This window comes from Adelges cooleyi, unplaced genomic scaffold (assembly GCF_023614345.1).
Source record: "Adelges cooleyi isolate 19-005CV unplaced genomic scaffold, UGA_ACOO_1.1 ACOO_flye_CR_arks_rails_tigmint_CR_PRNA_18, whole genome shotgun sequence".
Taxonomy (NCBI): Eukaryota; Metazoa; Arthropoda; class Insecta; order Hemiptera; family Adelgidae; genus Adelges; species Adelges cooleyi.
Genome location: NW_026095838.1, coordinates 129,022 through 148,860, shown reverse-complemented (window position 1 = coordinate 148,860; position 19,839 = coordinate 129,022). Strand labels below are relative to the sequence as shown.

Genomic DNA, 19,839 nt, shown 5'->3' with positions numbered 1-19,839 from the left:
TGCGTGTCAATACTATTCATAGTTGATTAATGATCTGTCAGTTGTCATGCCGTGTGGTAGACAGCTTACTATTTCTCTATGTTAGAAATAATTAAAATTGTATATTAATAAGTATGGATATGTTATATTTATAATCCATTATATTTTTACTTATTTGGAATTTTAAAATGTTTTATTATTAAATGTATTATTATTTATTAATTGTATTTTATTATTGAAATTTAAATTATTGCCCTCGGATACGTCATACTATATAGTGTGTAAGATAATATAAAACAACTGTAATTGTAAGAATAATATTATTAAATTATTATTATTATCATTATGGTTATTAATATTTATAAAATGTTTAGTAAATACAAGAGAAACATTCTGTTTAACTCAATTATTTAACAAATGCGAAAGCCCGCGAACACGTTTAAAAACAAATTCCCTTCAGACGGTCACACTGATTTTGGCAGGCCAATCATAGAGCCTTATTTGCAATCTTATTGTTAAAGGCCCGAGTGAACTTTCTTTGTTTCTTTTGTTTGTTTGTTTGTTTGTTGTTTGTTTCTTTTCTTTCTTTCTTTCTTTCTTTCTTTCTTTCTTTCTTTTTCTTTATTTTCTTTCTTTCAAAATTTACAAAAAAACCAAAATTTCGACCAAGCTCAAAAATTTCAAAAAAACTGAATTTTTTTCCAAAAATATCCCACTAGGGCTGTATTGTGGCTTAAAAGTTTCACAAATGTCTCAGGTTACCTTTTAACCCATACATAAGTGTTAATTGTACAAATATTTTTACATAGCAAGAATAAACTAGGTTTACCCAAGGTATGTCCAACACAAATAACACACTAACACCTACTTGAGTTCTAAATTTTGGCACTAAACCCGCTCAAACCTAGATCAAACTCAGGAGAATTGCAAGAGAAATGCGATTGCCGAGCTGAAGGAAACTTTAACTAGTTATTTTATATTTATATTTGGTAATTTATTTTTATATATTTTAATTTATACTTCTTAGTTTTTTCTTGGTTTTACACAATGAAACTCTAAATCACGCATTTTTACCATTCGCATTTCAGTGTTAAATTTGTTATTTTTTACCTGTATTCAAGACTTGAAAAATGTTCAAGAACTGCGAAGGCCATCATCATTAAAATACTTATTTCACATTTTTTAGGAAATTTTGGCTATAGCGAAAAATTGACAAAAACAAGTGTGTCTTGGTATTTGTGTAGGCACCTATTGAAATGTTTGAACTTTTTTCTAGCATGACCGTAAAACGTTTCAATAATTATAAAGAATAACTATTTTGTACCTATATTAAGATACAATTATTGTATACACTATAATAACTATAATATACACTATTACAGTTTTCTATTAAACTTACCATTTAACGTTGCACGAAAAGGATTGATCGTCTGACCATGATAATTTGATGATATAGTTTTACATTGAAAAAACATTATTTTCGGGCCAAATGAAATAAAGGTTAAAAAATCACGAGTCGAAATTGTTGAGCTTAAGTCATAAATCACAGTTTGGAAAAACCAATTACACTTCTTATTATAGTGTTGCTATAGTTACACTATTTTGATAAAGTGAATACTAAAAAATTAATATAAACTGTAATTTACGTTATTTTGTGATTTAATACTGTTTTTAAAATATACTTTAATTTTTCTTATCAATTAATATTTCTGTAGAATGTACAGGATGAATGGTTAACTATGAACCAGTCAATAACTTAGAAGATATAAGACGTTGTTATTGTGTATTTTTCAGTATTCAGCACAATTTATCATAACAGAACAAGTGACTTATAAAAGTAGCTACTGAATATTAATAATTGTACTTTTATTAATCGTAGTATAAGCAGGTAACTTGTAAAAGTGAATGCTAACATATTACAAATAGTTATATCATTTATATTTCATAAATTTTTAGAATAATTATTAACTCGTTGTCAGTGTTGACTGCTAAAGCATTAAGAAAATGTCTGCCAATTTAGAACCACTTTGTATTGATATGATCAGAATGCTGTTAAAATGTACTCAAATGCCCCAAAATAGAACGTTAACACAGTGAATGCATTTTTTAACAAACAGTTATATTTTTGGTTTACTCGATTTTAACGATAAAGAAGTTTCCTTTTTCTATTTTTGACCCACCAAAGTACCAACCACATACAATTTAAAATGCATACAGATATTAATCGAGTCATCCTTGTGGTTAGGGGAGAAAGAATTCTACCAAGGTCTTCACACCTGTCGTAAAAGGCGACTAACGTGACGTAGTGCCATCCGATAAGCGGCTTTCTGACTGGTCACTTCATCTTGTGACACACCTTCTCCGGCCCGCAATTAGCACCCAGTGCTACTAGTCGGTCCGCAGTCGAAGGGAATCCCTTCGGGGCGAACCACTAAAGCCAAGGAACATCAGATATTAATCGAGTAGGTTACTCTACGAGAAAAAAGTTATTGTGATTTTAGACTAGAAAAAAACACATTTCAACATATCCAAAACGGTAAATTTACGACCGGTCGGTAAAATTTAATAAACAAGACAACTGTGGCATCCATAAAAGCCACCATTATAAAGACTGTAAACACGGTATACACTTTTTTATCAATATAAAAACAGCTGTAAAATTAATAGGTTTTTGGTTATGTTTATCAATGTCGATAAAATATTATCAATGTAACCACCGTGATTACATAATATATAATATTATATGGTAATAACCGTATTACAATCGTGATTGTCGAAAGTGACTTGTACACGTGTCATTGATTCATAAAAGAGGTTATAATTTCAAGTTTTATGTTAATTTCAGATATTTTATGACTTTTTCGATTTTTACGAAGTAAAACAATTCAAATAAGTACACAATGTAATTCTTTATAAATTTTACATAGATGGTAGACTATTGATAAACGATTGTTCTGTTTTACACTAGTTTTGCGTTCAAGAAAAATACAAAAAGAACTATTTAAGAAAAAAAACTGTATTTTTAATTGCTGATTATAAAATGTTATAGTAAATTAATATCATTAAATTATATATTATTGAAATCGTTATGTTCTGTAGTTTTTAACAGTATATTATTGATCAATGTAACTATTTGCGCAAAGAAGATTTATGAGCACAAAAAGTTTAAATATATAGGTCTCAGAAATATGGGTGATCCATCTAACGTACGACACTCATTTTCTCTGAACTTTATGCTAAGTAGATTAATTTTTATTCAATGATTGCGATTGAATTTTATTTAATGATACATTGACACTTCTAAAACGATGTAGGTATGTACTAAATAAGTACATAGTCAAGGAAAATTCATAGCTCTTTATAGTTTGGTGGCATCTATTTCAGCCACCATCTACAGGACTTAATTTTAAAGTAACATTGATGTTCCCTTAAACAAAAATGATACAAATAAGTTGTAGAATGGTAATAGTATTATAAAAGAACGTTTTAATGAAAAAAACAGTTCTGCCCATCTAGGGTATTTTTACAAGTGCCCTTCATAATACATGCCACAGTACGGTTTTTATAGAGGCCACTAACATATAAAGGGTTAGTATATAAATAGCTAATAACCATTTTTAATTATTTTTCTTAGTTGATTATAATAATTGTTTGATTTTGAATATCGAAATTTTTTTTTTTAGTTTTCAAAACGATGAGGTATTGTGTTTTTATTTTTATGATGTTTTGCGCAATGTCTCACTTTAAACGAGTAAGTATATTTGTTTTTACAAGTTTGATAAACAATTAGTTTTTTAATCGTATTCATTTGGTAGTTTGTGTTTTTATATGTTTGACCTATTTTTTTTGTTTTGGAGTACTGTATGTTTACATATATTATTTTGAATGCTTATTTTATATATTTGTATTTTATCATCGTTGAAGTGTTCACAATGCCTTTATTTTACATATTGTAATTACACTGCTACTTTTCGTTTAATGCATGATAACTATAAGTTATCAACTAACAGTTTTGGTATCCTCTTGCTATACGAAAGCCAACAATATATAGGTACTATTTGCTTACGCATATAATATGAGTTTAAAAATATGAAGCATATTTATTCCTTTTTCATGCTATTGACCAGTTTTATTACATATTTCTAAATTTAATAGGCAAACTAAATATGCATATTGATTGTGCTACTTTGATTGAATTCGGTTAATTCAACAATTCAAATCGAAGAAAAAATAATATTTTTATAAAACATACTTTATCGTCACTAGTTTTTGATAAAATAAAAACTTTTAAACTAATATATATACTATGCGGAGTCGATATTATATCAACAACAAATAATGCAGTAAAAAACAATTTTGTGTAAAACGCGTAATAAAACATATTTATGCTACTAACCAATCTCTAAAAAAAAATTATGCGAATTGCCATTACTAAAACCTCCTTCCATTTTCTTTCCATTATTATTTATGTTGTTTCTGTTTTTATATATTTATACTCTAATTTTTAATTTATGAATTTTATTGTATACCCTCGCATTAATTTGGACAGTGAGATCAAACTCAACAAAATATACCAAAAATCCTTGCCCCTAGAAGTGTTAGAAACTGTTTCTTTTTTTTAATTTTTCAGTGTAGTTTAATATTTAATCTTTGAATATTAGAATAAATTCATTAAAGATTATTTTTAACTTAAATCATTTTAGGTAATATAATATGAATTTCATGTTCCGTCGCACAGGCTGAACCAGTGATCCGATAAGTAATCTAAAAACAGATTTGAATTCGTCTCAAAGTGTACTTGAGATCGGTCAGCGTACTTTTTTGATATCTTAATCCTACTATGTAAAAAACAAGTTTGAACATTATACAAAAATTCCAAATATGAAATCAAATTTAGAAAGGGTTAAAATTAAAAATTGAAAAAAGTACTCTGACCGATCCTATACGAATACGTTTTTAAATTGCTTATCGGATCACTGGTTCAGTCTGTGCAATAAAAAAAAAAATGATGTGTTTTGACTGAAAACCCCGACTGCATGCAATCCCCTTAACATTTTAAATTAAGAATAATGTACTAACAATATTGACTGTTTCGGATAACTATTTTTAAAGTTATTGAAGTTTCAAGTTTGGGGCAGGAGGAAAGGTGGAGTGTATTTTTATTTTTATCTGCACGCATTACCCAGCCGCACTTCCCTTCCCGTCCTAACTTTTAAATTCATAATTAATTAGTTAATATATTATATACTAATGTACATAATATATGAACTAATTAATTTAGGTTTCAAAAGTTGCTATCAAAAAAACTAAATTGGGTAAAACAAAAAAAAATGTGAAAAATTGGGATCACGTTTTATAAAAACATTATAAAAAATAAATTCAACTATTGATTAAACCTAGTGAGGTATTGACTGGTTCATGATAAAATAATCGCCTCAGTATGTATTAACTATACATATATTATATATTTATATATGTATATAGGTATATATAATCACTATTATGTACCCATCTGCTTGAGGTGAAAAATTTGTGGTTTTTTTTTAAATTTCAGCATTACTGTAAAATTTAGATATTGTAGGTAAGCTATATAGGAATTAATAATTCACACTAAAAAAAAGCTAAAAATTGAAACTGTAGTTTGTTTTATAATATTTTTTGAAATTGATACACATATATTATATTTTATTTTTTCCAATTCTGTATGTGATTTAATTTTTCAGATACATTTTTTTTAAGAAGTATTATTTCAAATTATTTAGTAGAGAAATGCTTATTTACCTATCTAGAAATAACATTATTTTATGGACTAATTAAAATATTTGTATGGGAGAGCCATAACTAAGGAAGTTTCATCTTCTGTATTAAGAAAAAAGTAAGGAATTAAAATTACTAATATTAAATAACGGTGAAGCAATGTCGACGGATGGGATGGATGGAGAGGAGTAGTGGTCTCGAAAAAGGACCTAAATGGCCTGTATATTAAGCCAATACAAATTATTGTAATTAGTGTGCTAATATACTAATAATTTTGTAGAAATGCCAATATGCTCTGCCCTTTTTCACCATGGTTTTCGTTGTTTACAAAACGTATAAAATGGATAAATTGTTTGAATGACTGCAAGACAACACTTCCATGACGTATGACACAAGTGCTGTCGGGCGGGGGTGTAACATCAGCACTTGTTGCGTATGGTACTTTAGTTTCCATACTCATGAACAATCCTAAGAGTCGACATGTGTGTTCAAAACCCTTGTTGTAGGTATTCAGGTCTAAAAAAAAAAGTTTTTAAAAGTTATCCAAATTTAGCTTACTGCACTGAAAAAAATACATATATGGACAAACTAAAATTAAGGTTAATCTATTATCCATCTTATATCCTCACCCACGAGAAAAAGTGTATTGAGTCACAAAATGTAAATTTTACACGAGTGTGAAAAATAAAATTATTATTTATTAATGAATTAATAATTACTAATTTCTTCTTCCTAAACCTATCAACCTCACACACTCTATCATCACCCAACTGCATTACCTGTCTTACCCTATAACATTCTCCAAATTTAAACACGATACCTTGATGCACACCAACTCTTAAACTAAAATCTTTTATTTCAACACACACACTCTTCACTCTTCGCGCCTTCATACATTTCCATAATTTCACTTACGGCACACATTTTTTTCTTTATCGTCCACCTCTGAACCTCTAATTAATAAATAACTAACTAATTTGTTAAAATAAATAAAATTAGATGGACCCATTAGAGCCCAAAAGTCATATATAGGCAGTGAATAGAGCGTGAAATTTAAATCTAGGTGAGCCAAAAAACCGGATAATTGAAATTTTTTATTTAATACACTTTTGCTCCGAGGTACGGATATAACTTAATAAAAAACTGCAATGGTGGAATAAAAATTAAAAAAACTTGTTGAACTATGTTTGTAGTTTATTTCACTAGGAAATTAGTTAGATGATTTTTATATGTAATTATTTCAACTATAAATGTATTGTGTTAACTGTAATGTTTGTTGGTCCGAATATGATTTTTTTTTCGTGTAACCACTGTTTTATTATTAGTTTATTATATACTTTTTATAATATAGATTAGTAAATTTCTTAAATGTGGTTTTAATATATGTCTTCTGTATTTTCCAAGATCTTTCACACTTATTAGACAGGTAACTGAAAAATTCAATAATTGTGTTAAACAAAGAATAAATAATTTTGTAAAATATTTTTACTATGGCAATTTTGTAACCTAAGTAAACACGGCGAAATTTCAAATTTGCAAATTGCATTATTCGAAAAACACACATTAAACAAACACAAAAATCGCTCATATATGTTTTTACTGGAACTAAACGTTTACATGGTGTCTATTTAAAAAAATTGTTATTCACAAAATCTATTATTTTTCAACCAAATAATATTTTATTCGACTAGTATGTTATTTAAATAAAACAACTGTTTAATGACAAATTCTATAAAGTAATCTGGCTAGTAACAGTGACCAACGTGAAGCCAAAGAAGAAACTTAAATTAATAGTAGTTTAATTAATGACAATTACATTGTGATATTTTATTATGGTAAGAAGACAACTACAATTACTGACATAGTTTTTCACTGAAAATTAAAATGCCAATAAAAATAGATATCGCAAAAAAATCTCGACTAGCGAATACAAGCCGTTCTAAACATCATTTTTAATAGTGTTTTAAATCATTACATTTTGGAAATTATGTGATTGGTACGTAAAGTTTTCTCCCATAGTTTGAGTGAACCACTGTCGTTAGAAATAGATATTACTATTACTTAGGTCAAGGTTAATAAATTTTTTTAAACTCAACCATCGATCATACGGCTCATTTATTTATTAATAAATTCTATAATTAACCAATTTTCCCAAAAAAAAAAATGTTATGTTTTTAGCTTTTTTAAAAATAAAAAAAATCCTATTTTAAGACTTTTATCAATTTTGGAACTTTTTTTTTTATCATGCAACTTAAAAATTAAAAGTTTTATACCCAAGAGACGTTTTTGTTAAAACTTTTAAAATAAAAGATCCATGAACATTAATATCCTCGACGGGAATTTATATTGAACGACCAACGTTTGCAATTCTACTTGAAGACAATATGGTCAAATCGGTTTCTTGATAGACTTCCAAATATAAAGTAGATCGTTTTTATGACCCTTAATTTACAACTTGTTTGAATATTAAAAATCGAGCTATTGACAACATTATTTTTTGTTAACTACCTATACATTTCTATATAACATTTTTAGAATAATTATTTCGTTATAATTAATTTTTGTAAGTGTTTATTTATTTTTTATTGAATTATATTTTCGACAATTTCTGTACATTTATATTTATATAAAAAATAAATTAACTATTATTATAATTATAGCTGATATTAGGTTTTATTAAAATAATTTTTTAAAAAAAGACTAATTCTTGTTGTTTGATATTTGTAAGTTAGATATAAATGTAAGTTAATAAAATGTATATTTGTGACTTGTGTTAGTTATATTAAATGAATAAATTTATAGTACTAAGATGTGTTTACATTAAAAAAGATTTCATTATGGAAAAAAAATAAATATTTTTTTATAAAGTCATTTTTTTGTTGTATCCATTTAATGTATTTTTTTAATAATTGAGCATAACATATTTATTCAAAGCATATAAAAAAAATGGATTGAAAACGTTGTAAAATATAAATTGAAACCACAGAAAACTTTTTTTTTATATCTCATTGACTAGGAATTATGATGTGTTCTAAAATCTTAAATGTTTATATGCAAAAAAAAATTGATGAACAAATCGTTATTATACGTTCAGTTTAGTATAGTGGTTTTTGAAGTTAAAACGTGTAACGTTTTAAGTTTACAAGTTGAATGAACATAATATTTTTGTGCCTTCAGTACAGAGAAACGGAATTTGAACGGTAAAAAATATAACTTTCAAATGAACGTTAAGTTGTTAAACGTTCAAAAACTATTACCACCAACTAATTGCAAAAAAATTATGCGTTCATTGTATTTTTAAACCTATGACTTAGCTTTAACATCAAAAACCGTTACACTGAACTGAACGAATAAAAACGATTTGTTGATTAAATTTTTGCAAATAAAGGTTTAACATTCAGTTCAATGTGGAGGTTTTTGAAGTTGAAACATGTTACGTTATAAGTTAAATAGTCCAGTGAAAGTATCATTTTTTTGCGTTCAGTTAGAGGTAACAAGGGTTGAACGTTAAAATATATAGCGTTTAAATGAACGTATAGTTGTTGAAAAAATATTTGTATAATGTTATGTTTAGTTTATTATCAACTTGCAAATTGAACGTTTTCATTTTAACAGTTTATTCTCATTACGTTACGGAAACTTGGATTGATTTTAAATACATTTCGAATGACTACCTAGGTTTTAAGCGCTATTTACGACTGTCGAATAAAGCGTAATTACCACCAGCTTCAACCTCACGGGCATCCAAGCCTGTAACAAAAACATAAAAATATGCAATAAATAATTGTACGATTATTGAAAATATGTATTTTATTAGATCTACGTATAACGATAACTTTAAAACTAAGATACAATAGGCTTAGTCACAATTTTGTTGTTAATTACAAGTAACATAGATATGATATTGGACTGCGTGTCATTCCAAAATTGGCGTAGAAAATGTGTGTTACGATTTCGCGTCATCAACATAAAGATAAAGATTTAGTGATTGAATAATAATAATGGGTACCAGGGTACTATATAACACACTCCGTCGCTGGCGGCCACAGTACCAGGGACCCATACGTTAAGTTTGCTATAAATTTCTCAGCGCCAGGAGTGGACGATAATTGTATGAAACTCATAACATCGAAACCTTTGAAAAATTAAATTTTTTTAGGAATACGTTAAAGATTTTTAGAAAAATATTACATAACCAAGCTAAATTTGCCAGACACACTGCACTAAAATATCATTTTCTAAGAAAAAAGTATTAGGAACTTAAATAAAAAAGTTTAGAAACTGCGTTAGTTTTGCGGAACCGTAAAGCTAGAATAAATGTATTGAGCCATTATTAAAAAAGCCAAGCTTGCTTAAACACTCCACGCTAGAATTTCATTTTATTAAGAAAAAGTACTAGAGTCCTGTGCGTAAAACGTGTTAATATACAAATAATATCTAATAAGAAAGGAATTAATGGTTGCTGCGGTCGATAAAGTTTTACGACTTTTCTATTCTTTTAATTTAATTTTCATTTCATTCCATTCATTTACTTGTGTACGCTTGTTTATTCAGTGTGAACTTTACGGTTAATTAACGAGAGGTGTACCAGGAGTGACGAGCTTAAGATTGCTCACATTCTTACAATTTTGTAATATAAAAGCATCTTACTGAAATGTTCAATGTTTTTATTAATTGTACCTCATAATAAAACAGTCGTTATGGTTATACAGATCCGTAATGCTAAAGCATTCCCACGATTCAATGTTTTTTCGTGGAGCGGAGAAAATAACTAGATATTTTTTTAATAAATATGGTCTGTGGCTATACGGATCGTTTTCAATTGAATGAAGTCGAATTCTTATGATAGTTAATTTTAGTATGGAAATTCAAACAACTATTTAAATTATTAAATTAAATTGTGAAGTCCTTACTAGCGAATTAAATATTTTAAAATCATAAAAAATTATATTGGTGAAGTAGTTTTGGATCACATCACTCTATTGCACACAACCTTGTTTATGATTTAGTAATTTTATTCATCAACGGAATTAAGTAACTTATGTTACTCAATTAACTCATCGCTTATGAAAAGGGTCAATTAAACCTTGTACTGTTGGTTGAACAATAAATTAAACAAATTGATATTCATAAATTGAAGTAATAGCGAATGAGATATTGTTTTTAAGTACAATTAAAATAAAACTTTCAGTTTTGTAAAGTGTTTGTAAAAATATGTTGAATTTTATAATTACCTGAAGTTTCGAATAATATTTTTTGCAGTTGAATCTCGGATAAGAGCTCTAAAGTTTAAAACAAAATTAATTTTTACATATGTCTATTGTTATGGCAAAATTAATAGGTATAATACATATTATGAGTTTTCTCATAATTTAAAAACTAATGTAAAAGCCGTATGTAATGTATTATTAATATGAAATAGGAATTACGCGTTTGTGTGTCTGGATCATGATCTCGTTCTGAAATAAAAACGGAAACATTTTATACTTGTGAATAACCAACCACTAAATGGAAATAATTTCTATTATTACCAGGTATTGCAAACATAAAAATCAATTGCTCTGAAATTATGATTACAAAAAAAATATTTTTAAACGATATAAGACCTAATTTCATGTTTCATTATAAATTAAAGGAGGAAGTTAAGGTTTAAAATACACGTTTAATAATAGTAAGGAAGTTAATTTTACAAATAAATACCAAAGGATTTAAATTTAATATTTATATCTCTCATAAAAATACATTAATAAATTGTTTTTGCGATTATTGTATCATTTCCAAAATATTTCTCCTACTAGCATACTTAATTGGTTTTGTTATATAATAATAGTTACCCATTGAGATGTTATCTTGTTCAACAAAAAAATGTATCATGTCCCACATGGTCTCTGAAATAAACAAATAATTGATTGAGTTAAAACAATCAAATGAAGTTTTAATGCGACATAATCGCAACATTTTGTTTTAACACAAAATGTTCTGAATAGAAGTACATTTTGAGTTAAACGTGGCCCCTTTAATTAGTGATAAACCGTCTCGGAATTTTATTAAACAATTATTCTATAATATCTATTCTAGAATATCAATGATATTGTACAAACTAAATTAATATATAATCATATTGTTCGTGTAGGAGACTCTTTTGAGAAATATTGTTAACACAAGTTGCGTTATTTGAGCATATTATCCTCATCAATCCTCGACTTCACCACTATTGATAATTCTTGGAGTTCTTCGGTAAAAAACATTTTTTAAAAATACAATACACACAAAGGCCACTAATTAGAACCATTTTTTATAGAGATTATAGTTCATAAATATAAATTACCTTATAGTCAGGCAAATGGCAAGTACAACAAAACCATTAAATGTATAGTATTAATAATTTTAAGTATGTCTTACTTGCGTTAATATGTGCGCCAATGAGTATGTCTGTAATAAATTATGTATAAAAAATGCAAGTCTTGAAATTAAACAAAATATTTTGTAAACGAAATATGTACTGACTTGTATTTTCAAGCTCCGATCGAAAGAAATCTAAATCTGTAAGAAAGTTGAATATTTATTTTGTTTAGTTTTTTGTTAAAGTTAAAACAAGTACCTTGAGTGGTCACTTGTAAAAACGAATTACATACCTTTAGTTGCCAAAACATTAAGAATAGTACACAGGAGTAACACATAAATCACTCTCATTTTTGTCTGCAAATAATAATACAAATTAAAACATGTCATAATAGACGGAGATATACTTACAATAAAATCTAAACATTTATTGTAGGGTTGCTTATGTTAATTGTTTAACTCCGTGTGGGATTATTTCTTTATCAATATATTAATGTATAACTGGATCGAACAACTACATTACAACAACATTAATAGAATAATACAAGAAAAAATAGAAATAGAATGGCAGAACACGTGGCAACAATCAAACACAAAGCTAATTGAAATAAAAAACATTATCAAAAGATGGCCAAAAAGCAGAAAAATCGAAGTCATATAAAACAGACTCAGAATTGGACACAAAAACTTACCCATGTGTACATTTTAAAAAAAGAAGACAAGCCAGTATGTCAACCCCGCGGCACCTCTCTCACGGTCAAATACGTATTAACAGAATGCAGAAAATACGATGACTTTAAAAGAATTAACCAGCAACCTGACCATCTATGGGAAATCCTAGGACCATAAGTATACCGACCTATTACCGGCATATTAGAATCGAAAATTGTTAATTTATTTCACAAGATTTTTTCCAGTAAAATAACATTGTAAGGTGTCTTTGGGCAAACTTGGCTTTTTTAATAATGGATCAATAAATTTATTTTATCATTACGGTTCCGCAAAACTACCGCAAAGCAACAATTTTTCATTTAGGTCCCCAATAATTTTGTATAATAATTGGCAATTTAGTTCGGTGTGTCTGGGCAAGTTTGGCTTTGTTATATTATATTATTCTAGAAATATCGATTTACTGAGCGGGTATATACTATCGCCTATACTTGTCCTAGTGTAAACAATTATAATTCTTACCGAGTTATTACAAAACATTAGATTGTATAGAAAATGTATAACGATACTATTTTCTTAACTGTGACACATTAATGAATGAAGAAGAATTTTGTTTATTTATTAAGAGATCGGAAAGTATGGACAGAGTAATGAAAAATTTGGTAACTGGAATATATGATACATGTAGGCAAAAACCCATTTGATAAGTATATTAATTGATTTTAATACAAAATTTGTGTTTGACATAATATTTGTAACAATAAGGTAATATCATGCAAGAAAGCTCAAACGTTCAAAAAGACAAATACTGAAACATGTTACATTCAAAAAACCGTTTGTTTTTCATAAGAAATAAAAAATTATGGTAAAACTTAAAAAATTGTATTTGTAAAATTCAACAGTTCTTGTAACGGAGTAACTTAAACAATTTGTGAAGCTAACACTGTTAGCTTAACAGCCATTTGTCTTTTGTCTCCATTACTTCGAGTTCTTATACACTAAGTTAAGTGTATAGTATGTCAACAAACACATTAAAATAAAATAAACTAAATATAAAAAAAATGTCGATATACATAAACTCCTCATTCCCTAGCGAGCGAACTCAAATTAAATCAGATTTAGAAGTAGTAGTATCAAAAATAAAATGAAAATAACCACTGATAATATGTTACATCTATATTTCTAACCAAAAAATTTTCTTGCAATGACATCGAAAGTATTATATAGAAAATACCCTCTCTTTACACTATTGCAGGGGGATTTTAACAAAATATGGGATACCGGTAAAATACCGGACAGCTAGAAAAACGGAAATGTAGTAACGATACAAAAACCTGGGGAAAATAAATTGCATTTTAAATGTTTTGGACCTATTAAATTAATTAACACCATGTGTAAAATGTTAGAAAAATTTATAAAGTTTAGATTGGTCTGGTACCTTAAGCACATACAATATTCAGCTCAAGTGGATTTAGGAAATATAAGTCAACTTAAAATTCTCTTAGTAAGATAAAAGATGATATAAATTTTACTCAACGGGTTAAGCAAAAATTTGGACTAATTGGGTAGCTTAAACATAGCCAAAGCTTATAACAAAACATGGAGACACTAAATCAAAAGAGAACTATCCAAAGTAATAAACAAAGAAAAAATGTTTAAATTTGTCGAAAGTTTCCTTCAAATTAGAACATTTCAGGTCAAAGGGGAAAATTGCTGTTCGGATAAATATATTTGGGAGAATGGAGTCCCTCAAGGATCGACACTACCTGTAACTCTTTTTTTAGTTTGTGAAACAATGTATCTAATACTATCTCGGCACCAATACAGGCAACGTTATTTACCGACGACTTATATATTTCTTGTAAAAGCAAAAGAATTAAAACAGTGAGACACTTCTTACAGGATACATTAGACCAACTTTCTAATTGGACACTTAACTCAGGATTTCAATTCTCCTCCAAAAAATCAAAATGTATAAACTTTACTAAAAATCGTAAAACTGTAAAGCTATCATTAAAAATGGCCAACAAGGAAACCGAACAAGTCACAGTAATAAAAATATTAGGTCCAACTTACAACCAAAAAAATTCATGGCTACAACATAAATCAGCTAAAAATGTATTTAAATCGAAACTTAAACTTAATCAAAATGATATCAAACACCATTTTGGGTGCAGATACTTTAATTTCAAAAATAATGTACAGAGCCATTATTCGGTCCAAGATAGACTATGGAGTGATAATATTATATAAGTGTGAATCGAACTATCTTAAACAAATAGAAAGCAAACACAATAGTGAGATACGTCTCTTCTTTACACGTTCAAACTATTAAGAACAAATAACCCAACATTAAACTACAACCAATCAAGAATTTACCAAGCCATACTTTATAGAATAAACCTTGAAAATATTACTCAAATAGAATGGCATAAAACTATACCTTGGACAAACAAACAATAACTGAATACTACTGGATAATCCATCGCCCGGGTGTTTTTTACACAGGTTGGATCCGATTATTTGCGTGGTTCAATAGGTAATACACTAAAGGATTCTTAAGATAAAAGCGGATAATGTGGACTGTATAGATGGTAGGATGGCACTTACAATAATATTGAAAACGAATGCGGAATTAATATAAGTAAAATATGTACTTAAACATAAAACACAAAACGAACAGAAAATGATTAATCAATGGGGAGAAATCTTATAAATTAATGCCACACGGCGCAGTAACCTAAAAACTTCTAAATTTATATTAACAATAAGATATTTATCGACTATTTGAAGATTTGTCTTGTAACCTATGTTCAACCCAATGATGGCCACTAGGATAACAGATATGTAGCTGACGAGTACACACACGCGAACTAGAACACGCTAAGGTGTAGGCGAGTCGCAGGGCGATTAAACTATATGTACAAGGGTGCAGGTGAATAATGCACTGGGGTGCACGCGAAATATATGCACAAGAGTGCAGGAAAATCGCATGACGATTAAAACTATACGAACGACTATTACTAAAATAACAACATAGGACCATCGAGTAAGGTCCAAGATGACGGGATGTACATCAGCGAGCGAATAAACGACCGGTAGGCACAATGGTCAACGAAACATAGGATTACTGACAAAGACGAGCTGCGTTACATCAGCGTTCTCTCTCGTCCAACCGGGGGTGGTGGCACAAGCAGTGTTGCCGGTTCACCACATAATAATAAAAAGAGAGCATGTATGCTATTGTAACATTGTACCATAGCATACAATGTTACCATTTTTGAAGTTCGTTAGATTACTTAAACAATTGCAATGATGGAAATACTAACTGCTTCAATGGTTTTCATATATGTACAGTGTGATTATTTTATCATGGGCCACTTAATATCTCACTTAGCTCAATTAATACATTTTTTTTTTTCATAGTGTCTTCAAAAATGTGTTCTCGATTTTCCATAAAATTTTATATCTCCAACTGCTTTTAAACTTAGTTTTTTTGTTAGCAAATTTTAAAACATAAACTTTAACACATGCATTTCATTAACTTTTTAAATTGAGAATAATGTACTAAACGTTTTGACTGGTTGATAACAAGTTTTGGATTACTATTTTAAAGTACTTAAACAATAATAATAACAATATGAGTACCCAACAATTTCTGGTGATATGATTCAGTTAGTGCGAAACACTTGTTTAAAAAATACATGTTTTTTTTGTGTTCAATATGTAAACATCAAAGAGTGACTACGGCTAGAGGAGGAGCTAAAATATATATCATGTAAGTATAATATGGTATACAACTAAACAAATGCTGAAAGTCCTACACTACAATACTAAAAAACTATTTACATCTATTCTAAATACTCCGTCCCTACTGTTTTTATTCCATTATGCCTTGAACCAACTTTACTGGCTTACTAGGATAAAATCACTTTCAAATAAACGCTTTTATACGTACTATGATATGCGTAGTTGAGTGGACCAAAAACAATTTTTTTTACTTTTTCTCTTGACATTATGTTCCTTGGGAGTAAAATAATATTTCCCTATTTTTTAAAATTTATAAAATTATTTATAAAGGTTACGAGCATCAAAAAATTTTTTTTTTCTTTTTTAAGGTAGACTTATCAATTTTAAGCAAATGTGGCTTGTATACGAAATCATCAATAGAATAAGAGGAATAAATCAGTATTTTTTTTTTTTTACAAAAAAAACTTCTATCCAACTAATTTAGGCCTTAGAATGTAAAATTGTCTAAAATATTTTTAGCTTATTCCTCATTTAGTTGCAAAGAATTCCGATATACTTACATAACACATTATATTAACAATAGATCAGAATAAAAACCAAAGAACAAGTTTTGAATATATATATATATATATATATATATATATCTAGTTTTTTTGGTTTTTTTTTTTTAAATAATTTTTTTTCTGATATATTGATAGAATAATGTGTTATGTTTTTGTATATAAAATTTATGTATTTCTACATAAAGATTTTTTTATTTTAAAAAATAATATCGTTTTTTGTTAATTATTTGTAGAAACAATGAACTAAAAAAAAAATATATTTGTGAAGTAACAGTATTCAAAACTTGTTTTTTTGTTTTTTTTTAATCATATTTTTTTCTGATCTATTGTTAGAATAATGTGATATGTAAGTATATCGGAATTCTTTGCAACTAAATGAGACATAAGTTAAAAATATTTTATATTCCTAAAAATAATATTTTAGGGTACTATTTAGAGTATAATATATATATCAATGATTTAGCAAATTCCAAATTCTAAGGCTTAAATTAGTTGGATAGAAGTTTTTTTTGTAAAAAAAAAAAAAAAATAATGGTTTATTACTCTTTTTTTAATGATGATTTTGTATACAAGCAACATTTGTTTAATATTGATATTTATACCTTAAAAAAATTAAAAACTAAAAAAAAAAGGGAAATATTGTTATACCCCCCCAAGGAACAAAATGTCAAGAGAAGAACAAAAAAAATTAGTTTTGGTCCATCCTAATGCGTAGTTATAACCAGTGTTTTGCATCATTATAATAAAAGATATATAAATAATCTTCTAGATGACAAATTATTCAAATAAAAATTTTTTGTTTAAAAATGTATTTGAATAATTTTTAAAAATAGTATTTAAATTGTCAGTAAGTATTTTTTTACACCTGAAGTAGTGTCACTGGACTCAAGTCGTCCAGTTTTGTAAAAAAAATTATTTTACTTATTGCTCATATTAATACAGATTGTAAATATTTCCAATAAAAAATAAAAATAAAACATTTTTTTAAATAAATATATTTAAAAATATTATTTAATATACATTTAGTAAATTTTGTATTTAGAAAAAATATAAACCCAGTAAATATAAGAAAACAATTTTGTATATTACTTACTAAATAATTGCAATGATAGTTATACTGGCTTCTTAAATGGTTTTTTTACGACTGATCGAATGGCTTATATTTTGTCGACCTAAACAATAAAATCTAGATGTATTTTGCAGAATTGTTTTTGCGAATTTGTTAACATAAGAAACATATGTCATTTTTGGTTTCGAGCAACTTATTTATATTTACATTACTCTGAAGCATAATACGAAGTAAAGTATAATATTACATTTACTCAATATTTTAGTAGTATGAGTAATAATAAGGGCGGGGTCTCAGCGGAGCTCTATGTACACAATTAACTTACAAATAAATTCGTACAAACGATCGTCGCCAATGAACACGCAAAATAAAAACTATGAGATTCGAATGTTTTTTAACCCAAGAGAAAAATATAGAATCAAGTTTTTATAGGGGTTATAGTTTTTTTTAAACCTAAATTAGGAAAACCATTGTAATTTTAATGTGGTTAATTACATTGTATACACTCAGATACTGAAATTGAATTAATTATCCGTATTTTATCAAATTAAACATGTATATTTTTTAACTATTTCAGACAAATCTGAATTTTTTGTTGAAAATTATAGCTAATCAAAATTATTGATATTTTGTAAATTGTCAACAATTTGTTATATTTGCAATAAAACGATAACCTGGTTGAACGTTTAAACTCTTGGTATCTAATAACAACATGGTTGTTGATAAATCACAGTATGGAATTCAATTATTGTTACTATAACTAGAATATTGGTAATAATTCAAACGGTCTCTAAATATTCTAAAATATTGTAATAGTAAAAATTAAAAGAATAGCATAGGACGTTGGGATAATGGATGTCTGTATACACTATACATACTTTAATCATTATTATAACTCTAATATGTGTTATGATATTATATTATTTTGTACGTACCTTGATTCTGGTGCAGCGATGATCTCGGAGTAACAGCTTTGTTAATTTAGTTGTATATTATACCATTTAGTTTTGGTTATCTCCTCTCAGGCTGCTTGACAACTAGTAGGGGTACTACACAAAACTCGTTTGCTAGTTTGATCTATTTGGTTATCCTATTCCAAGGCTACATATCTTAATGAAGACTGGTATACTACTCCGCTCAAAGACGACTACACAGATTGTCCTTTCTTTACCAAACACTTTATAATGACTATTTAATTATTTAAAGTATCCAATTCTTATCGAGAACACCCAACTCATTGGCAATCAATGAAATTGAATTTCTGAGCTGCATTCGCTTCCCAAGAAATAAAGTGAACCAGGATAACTGTAATCGGACTATTTTAGGATAATTAAACTATAATAAAATAAATAAATAATAGACGAACACTTTGTTTCTATTGATAAATCTTTACCCTAATACACCGAGTTAAGCTATAGATATTTACATAAGAATAGTTAACCCTACTTTCGTGCCTCGCCAACTAAATGATTAGTGAATAGCTACGGAGCTACATGAGTTACTCGTGTATGTCATTCTCTTTCTGTTTGGCCAACTCAGTATATTTGTTTTTTTTTATTATTTACATGTTTTATCTTATAATCGGGTGCAAGTATTACTGTGTGCATAAAATATTATGAAATAGTCGATATCAATATATTACAGCTACTATCAATAATATTATAATTTTATTTAAAATTATAATTAAAAACACTTTTATGGTTTTAACGA

The 19,839-nt window shown here is 27.6% G+C and overlaps 1 protein-coding gene across 1 annotated transcript; it reads right to left on the bottom strand.

The window, feature by feature from the left end:
- Positions 1–5,749: 5,749 nt before the first annotated feature.
- Positions 5,750–18,194, bottom strand: LOC126833104 (uncharacterized). The gene is made up of 11 exons (XM_050564253.1): positions 18,154–18,194; positions 12,372–12,435; positions 12,244–12,279; positions 12,139–12,168; positions 11,571–11,624; positions 11,268–11,297; positions 11,166–11,195; positions 10,971–11,018; positions 9,457–9,486; positions 7,074–7,166; positions 5,750–6,252 (listed from the first exon to the last, which is right to left on the bottom strand). Exons 2-11 carry the CDS (start codon positions 12,427–12,429, stop codon positions 6,002–6,004), a joined length of 660 nt encoding a protein of 219 aa, XP_050420210.1. The 5' UTR covers positions 12,430–12,435; positions 18,154–18,194; the 3' UTR covers positions 5,750–6,001.
- Between the last annotated feature and the right edge of the window lie 1,645 nt (positions 18,195–19,839).